Consider the following 7,695-nt stretch of genomic DNA (forward strand, 5'->3'; position numbering starts at 1 on the left):
CAGCTACATCAAATCTTAGCCTGAACCACATCATAGTGCCAAGGGCTTTATTTTAACAGCCTCACCCAGAGATTTCATTAAACACCAGGGTTCCTTTCATTCCAGTAGCTTTATTTAGTCACACCAAAATCCGTTGCAAAATATGTCTGATGAATATGCTGCGTTTTTGATGTCTGACACAAACGTTTCTGCGTTTCTCGTGTTTGTTTTCATCTCCAGATAATTTTCCATAAGGAGAACCCGGGCATTGATTATGAGTTTTACATCCCAGTGGAGAAGAAAGAGGGAGAGAAGGAGAGGCAGGCAGAGAGCGAGACACCAAGGGAGACACTGAGGGAGCGAGACACAGCGAGGGCTTCCCTTCGCGGTATGCCAACCACTTTTAACTTATCAACTCTTCTTGTCAAAGACTGAACCCAATTTTGAACTCAACACTACATCACACAGTGGCCCTTTTTTCCCCCTCAAAATGACTCAAAGCAGCACCGCTGCAAGTCCTGATAGACGCCTCTTTGGATTAGGACAGGCGTGGCTGTGGGAGAGAATCTTGTTTCGGCTTGTTTGCATGATTCTGTTTGCCCATGACCCAGATGCGAGGCTATCATCTCAACATGTTTACCGTCATGAGACCCTGACCTCATCATAATACCATTACCCTCTGACTCACACAGACTTCCTCCTATTCTACATATTTCAGCTTGTTTTCCCTTAGACAGATAATCTCTTGTATGTTCCCCTCTATACATCTTTATTAGCTTCTCTTCCACCTTTCCTGCCATTCCTGATTTATCTTTGTTTATCCTCTCTCTCAGGTCCCCTCACAGTATCAGTAGGAGACCCTCCTCTTGTTTCAGATCCTTCCTACCCCTCTTTCTCGTCCTCCTCTGCCTCATCCGCTGCCTTCAACCCCCCATCCTTTGATCGCTGGTCGCCTGAAAGGACACGCCCTCAGGGCTCTGCGCCCAATAGAAATGCCCGGATCCCCCCTCGCACTGACCTGCCGCCCGACACTCAGCTGCCTTTCGTGTGGAGGAGAGGCGGCCTCACCGAGTGCTCTGTGACCTGTGGCAGAGGTAGAGATTCTCATTCAGTTGGTCTACATCTGCTTGATTATTTAGACGATACAAGGTCTCCCTCCACAGGATGTGCTTTGCATGTGCAAGAAAGTGTAAAATTCCTGATTCACTCTTTTCATCCCCGTCTAGGTTCTCAGTACAGAGTGTTTTTGTGTGTAAACCGCCACACGGAGGAAGAAGTACCCGAGGAGAACTGTGACTCTGCAGCCAAACCAGCCGCAGAGGAGGAGTCTTGTAACACACAACCCTGTCCTCCTTTGTAAGCTGACCTACTTTATCTATTATTTAGTAAAATTCCTTCTTTTTATTGTTCCTCGCAAAAGTATTCAGAGATATTTTGCCTTTTAAATGACAAAAAAACAAACATTTTGTTATTTAGTTTCAAAATCCTTGCAAATAGAAATCTAAAAACTGTGATTTGTTTTTTTAAGCCCGTACTCTGATACACCTAACCTCTTACACCCTAAGGGGGTATAAATAAATTTCTGCCTGACAAAAACACACAAAAGTAAATAACTTATAGCCTCAAAGCTATTAGATTTAAGAAGAAACTTTTGGTACGTCTGTAAAGGTAAGATGTCATAGAATGGTTTTCTGGTGTCAGCACCATTGTAGCTTTGACCCTGCCTGAAATATTAGGGACAAAATACAAAATATTTTGCATTTTTTGAACCTCGCCAACATTTTCTTTGAAATAAACATTGCAAAACACTACCAAAATATTATTTATAGCACAAAAAAGTAGTACAGACTTTCAAATCTAAATGTTGTGTAAAAATATACCAAATTTGGACTCAATCAGATGAATCATATTTATTTTAGAATGGTATTAGTGAGAAATTTCTTCGGCGGAGGGGCCAGTTTGGCACATTTATCCATAAATGTCACCAAACTGTGCCAAATATGTTTTTTACATCAATACTGGGGGTTTGGTAAAATTACGAGGTCATGTAGCAGCTGGACCCGCCGGTGGGTCCGTAGGGTTCAAGGGGCTAAATAAAATGCAGCTCTACCTAATGTTTTCACCAAACTGTTAAAAAAGAAGAGTCTATCTGTGTGTGATTTAATCTATGTATGTTTCCAGCTGTTCTGTGAGATTTGCTGGGTCAAATAGCATCTGAAAAGCATACAGAACAAATAGCACCATGAAGACCATCCAACCTGAACTCGCACACTTTTAGTTAAGGAAGAGAATAAGAAGGCAGTTATCAGACAGATAAATCTGGACTTTCTGATAGTGGAGCTGAAAGAAGGTCACATGTACAGGTTATCCCAAAAGGCACAGATGATACTTCAAATAGCTGGAAGAAGGTACTCTGGAGTCGTTGTCCTATATGGAAAATAATATACTTAAACTTTAAAACAACACCCTCATCTTCAAGCATGGTGGTGGTCGAATCATGCTGCGGGTATTTTTTCAGCAGGGAGTTGGCAGTGAAGCTAGTCAGAGCTAAATACCTGTCAGTTCAGGAAGAGAACATTTTTGAGGCAGTAAAACACTTACAACTGATCCTAAATATTCAGCTAGAGCTTCAACTGAATGGTTTAGATCAAAGCGTAACTATGTTATGAAGGCCCTGTCAAAGTTCAATTCAATCTGACCTGAAGGGTGATGTTCTCTGACCATTCTGCATCCAATATGACTAAGCTTTAGTTTTTGTTTTACTTCTGCTTTACATTCATGCTCTACTTTGTGTTTGTTTATCAAATAATTTTCATCCATTCTGTGTGTAAAGTGACAAAAAGTTAAGTAACCTATTTATCAGATAACTAAAATATGTAAAGTCATAATGAGTTTTTTAAAGAAAAAACAAGTAAAATGAAGGGAGTTCTTGTTTTTTATGTTTATTAGCTGGGAGGCCAGTGCGTGGTCGGAGTGCAGCGTGTCGTGTGGCCCGGGTGTGCAGCAGAGGCAGCTGCAGTGCAGGCAGAGCTTCGGGTCTCGCTCCACCATGGTCCACCCTCAACGCTGTTCCCACCTCACCCCACCGGACTCAACGCAGGTCTGCCAGCTCCGCCTCTGCTCCCACTGGGAAGTCAGCTCCAACTGGAGCACGGTGGGTCAACAAAAAAGAAAGCATCTCCAAATTAACCTCCTACACAGAAGATGTTTTTTTTTTACCCTGTCACTCCATTTCCATCCTAAATTAGATGCATAGAATAAAGCTAAGCTGAGCTCATAACTATCATTTCAACAGTTTAGGCAACTCAAACTCAGTCTGACTTCTTCTCCTGTTGTCCATTCCTGCAGTGCTCAGTGGACTGTGGAGTAGGGAGGAGGACACGGGCTGTGCGCTGCGTCAGCGATCAGGGCAGCGTTGTGAACGATAATGAGTGCAACGCTCGTCTCCGCCCAGATGGAAGTGAGGAGTGCAACATGGGCCCCTGTGTGACCAACTGGTACTTCACTGAGTGGTCCAACACTGTGAGTAGCCCACAGATCAAGAGCAGTGGGGGGAAAAAGGAAAAACATGCATGCACTCAACTGTAGCCTTCAACATAATCTCCTCGTCTATGGCCTCAGTGTTCAGCGCAGTGCGGTCCCGGGGTACAGAGGAGAGAAGTGGTCTGTCTCACCCGAGGAGGGGTGAAAGAGGGAGGAGGAGGGGGAGACTGCATCGCTGAAAAACCAGCAGACATGAAGGCTTGCAACAAGGGCCCTTGCGTGCCAGTGACAATGTGGTACAGCAGCCCCTGGACACAGGTAGGACCCACGGTGTTATGTTTTCCTCCAACTGTATCGGTTAAAGTATTTTGGACATTGAAGCTCATTTTACAAAATTAATATTTGAAACATAAATGTAGAAAATGTTTTGTCTCTGTCTCTTTACACCTGACTAAGCTTTACCTGTTTTAGGTTAGCCTTAACTGAACTATCTCTAATTGAGGTAGCTCTAACTACCTCACTTATGCTTATGTTCTCAATGTTACATATTCTAAGATTACAATTTTTTGCTACTTTTAACCCATGTACAGCATTTCATTTTACTAGATGAGCATCGCTTACATGTTTAGCATAAAAGCAAAAAAAACAACAACAACAATTAAATAAGCCTGATAGAGATCTTTAAAACACCTAACTTTTATGGACATACCCTGCAGTCTGAAGAAGTTCCTTTGAAAGATTTAGCCAGAATAACCAATCCTACATTTGGAGCGGGGGAAATGAGAAACCTGAGAATACCTTCCATAGGGTTGGCAACATTATGTTGAATTTTGGGATGTTTCTGCAGAGGAAGCTGGTTCAGTTCCTCACATATATGTTATCACAAAGAAAGAGCACTAAAAATACTGAAGCCACATGTCAAGACACCGGATAAAACCATTATGAGTCTTTCAAGTAGGCGTTCTGCCAATTTAGATATAAAGTTTCCATCTTGAAGCCCCAATCTCAGTCTCATTAAAAGTTTTTACAAATGTGGCTAAAACGTGTGTATTAGCAACAAAACCTTTAATCCTGACTAATGAGAGGCAGTTTTTGAAGGATAACCTAAACAGTTCACTCAAGTCGTACATTTTAACAGGAACTTCTAGCAAATATTAAGAAAATGTATGTAAGTTGAACAATAGAGATTATTCTAGCATTTAGCAAATATTTTTAATAATCTAAATTAACCCTCAAACATAAAACTTTAATAAGATTTGATGTCAGCACTTAAAAAGGTGTAATTTTTTTTGTCTAAAATTAGTTTAACAGTTTCATAAAAGAAGACAGAAACAGTGTGACGAGCTGAACAGAATTGTGGGCTTACAGAGTCTAAGCTCCAAATATACAGCAAAGACAAGAAAATGTCTGCTGCATTCAGCATGTTCACCACTAGATGTCACCAAATTCTACACTCTGTGTCTTTCAAAATTAGTATCTGTGGTGAAACCTGTTGATATTTAACATTATCTGCTGTACCCTCACTTTAACAAAAGCAGAAAGCTTTTATAAATGATAGAATATTAGATCACATAGAAAAAAGAAAAAAAAATAATCTCAGGATCTCTGACAAACGATTTTTAAAATGTTTACAATCAAGTTCTAATCAGTTTAGCCTTTAACTTCCTGGTTTCTATCTCTTTTGTTACTTTTTTTATTGGCCATTGCTGATATAACTAATGTGAGGATTTTTTTTCAGTGTAATGTCAAATGTGGGGATGGGAGCCAGCGAAGAGACATAGTTTGTGTCCAGAAGTTGGGGAGCAACTTTACTGTCGTGCCACCTACTGAGTGCTCACATCTGGAGAAGCCTGCAGCTGTCCAGGAATGCAGCATGGGAGAGTGTCAGCCGCAGTGGTTCACGACTGAATGGAGCGCGGTAAGAGACCAGGGCAATGGACAAAATTGTTTTATGTTTAGTTAGAATCTTGATTCAGGCTTTTGCTGATGCAAAAGTAAAGGTGAGATATGAACAGTTAATAAAGGCTTTATACTGTAGAACCATATTGTTATTAGTTTTCGGTTTCATGTAAAATGAATAAATATGAAGAATCCTTCTTCTTCCTATCTGTGATAATGATTTTAGGCCTGGTCCTGCTTTATCATCTCACAACTACAAGAACAGCGCTAGTAAGCTCCAAGTCTTGGTTTAGATTCCCAACTGGATTCAGTTCAGGACACTGGCTTTTAATCGGCCATTTTCCTGATTTTAGCTCCACCCACCTTCTCTTTTATTCTGAGCAGCTTCCCTGTCCCTGTTGAAGATGTGTCTCACCATGAGGATGGGATTATTTGATTGATATGTAATGTTAATTTGTAAAGCCCACACCTATGGAGTAGACAGTTATTTACTGGATGCACAGCATGTTATCAAACTAAAGAGCTTAGAGTACAAATGCAGACTGCATGTAAAAGATTCCCAGTTGGAAAACCTATTGGTTATGCGCTACCTCACATGATCTAAAAAAATTATATAAAGGTCTGTGTTTATAACATTTTGTGTTTTTTGTCCTTAGTGTTCCCGTTCATGTGGGAAGGGCATTCAGGTGAGAGAGGTTCGATGTCTAACAGCAGACAGAAAGCACAGCCTATCCTGCGACCCCAGCAACAAACCAGAACAGGAGCAGATTTGTAACACCATACCCTGTGGCCCACAAGTTGCAGGTGAGTAAAGTGGACTCATACAGTATTCTTTCTTCTGTTTTTTATTCACACTAACCTGTCCCTTCTTCTCTCTGTTTGCAGATAAAAACTGTCGGGACCGCCTTGATAATTGCCTGATGGTGGTGCAGGCCAGGATGTGTGTCTACTCCTACTACAAGATGGCCTGCTGTGCCTCCTGCACACAGAGCGCCCTGCGTGCTAAGAGGCACTGAGCAAACGAACCCCAGACGGAGGAAAGGTCAAAATCACCGACCCCCATGAAGAATGAGTCTGCAGAAAGAGACAGCCCAGAGTTGACGTGGCATTTACATAACATTTAGCTTTTTTTCCCTGACTTTTTTCAGGTAAAACACTGTGAAAACAGATGATTCCTTCTACTACTACTCGGTCATATCTGACAAACTGTAACCTTCTTCCACTGAGATGTGTTGAGTTTTTATGTCCAGTAATTGATGCTTCAGTGGTTCTGGTTGTACTTTTCCCTCATTGCTGTGATCGTGGGTTCACAGTGGTTAAAATTCATGGAGGAGATGCTTCAACTGCTAGTTTTTCATTTTGTTATACAACTTTTTTACTTAGATGATAATTGTAAAATAATAACTATATATGTATGTATATATATATATATATATATACATACTTTTCAAAATCTTGTGTTGCAGTATAAGTGCAGGTCTACCCCACAGTGATAAGACATTTTCTATTTGGCCTAAATAGTTTTACTCTAACTGATTTCTAAAAAATATACTTCTGGACATGTCCTGTTATAAAGTGCTTGGACAGTTTAAACCAAAGGGGTTGGTAAACATTGCAGCAAGTGACCAAATATTGTGCGATGGAAAGATGGATGACAGTCCTCGTAAATGAGAAAAAGAAGGCTCTTGTCTTCTTCTAGTTCACATACACAAATGGTGTTTTACCTGCTAAGTATTTTGCGTTCTTCCTCTGAAGAAGTCTATAAAGCTGCAAAAATATTTGATTGAAACCACTGAGTTCCAAAAGACATTTTCCATGACTTTTAAAAGCAGCAATTGACATCACATGTACGTGAGGATTGGTAGTTGCAGTTCATTTCTTTCCCTGTAGAAAAATCGGAGAGCTCTCCTTCAAAATCAATCCAAACAGACTGATTTCTGAGTTTTTTGTTGCTTTATTTGAATATGGTAAAATTAGCTTTAGATAATGGGAAAAAAGACACATTTCTGAGAGCCTCAAAAAAGTGTTAGTTCCACACTTTGATCTATACAGGACCTTGCAACAGCTATATACAGTAGCCCCTGCACTTCTTTTGTTGCATTACTACTAGAGAATGTGATGTATTGTGTTCGGTATTTTATCTGCTAGACAAGGAGTCTGCAACCTTTCAAATCTTAAGAGCCATTTTACCTCGTACTCAGCTAAATAAAAAATGTGTAAAGTCACAAATGCTACCTGGCCTTTAAATAAAAAAAATAAAAATTTGTTAAATATCTGCAATAAAAAAAAAATCGGAGGCCATTTGAAAAAGTTTATTTGCATTTTTAATTTTTT

At 40.3% G+C, this 7,695-nt stretch overlaps 1 protein-coding gene across 1 annotated transcript in view; it reads left to right on the top strand.

Moving 5' to 3' along the window:
• The window catches only part of adamtsl4 (ADAMTS like 4), a 42,617-nt gene extending 35,848 nt beyond the window's left edge, over positions 1 to 6,769 (top strand). The window contains exons 9-17 of the mRNA XM_015381234.1: positions 220 to 367; positions 813 to 1,073; positions 1,206 to 1,335; positions 2,929 to 3,133; positions 3,328 to 3,501; positions 3,601 to 3,780; positions 5,201 to 5,380; positions 6,018 to 6,165; positions 6,247 to 6,769. Coding sequence (XP_015236720.1) covers positions 220 to 367; positions 813 to 1,073; positions 1,206 to 1,335; positions 2,929 to 3,133; positions 3,328 to 3,501; positions 3,601 to 3,780; positions 5,201 to 5,380; positions 6,018 to 6,165; positions 6,247 to 6,377 — 1,557 coding nt within the window. The 3' untranslated portion in view covers positions 6,378 to 6,769. The remainder of the gene's footprint in view (positions 1 to 219; positions 368 to 812; positions 1,074 to 1,205; positions 1,336 to 2,928; positions 3,134 to 3,327; positions 3,502 to 3,600; positions 3,781 to 5,200; positions 5,381 to 6,017; positions 6,166 to 6,246) is intronic.
• Positions 6,770 to 7,695: the final 926 nt, after the last annotated feature.

Source organism: Cyprinodon variegatus, unplaced genomic scaffold (genome assembly GCF_000732505.1).
Source record: "Cyprinodon variegatus isolate N-32 unplaced genomic scaffold, C_variegatus-1.0 Scaffold229, whole genome shotgun sequence".
Lineage (NCBI taxonomy): Eukaryota > Metazoa > Chordata > Actinopteri > Cyprinodontiformes > Cyprinodontidae > Cyprinodon > Cyprinodon variegatus.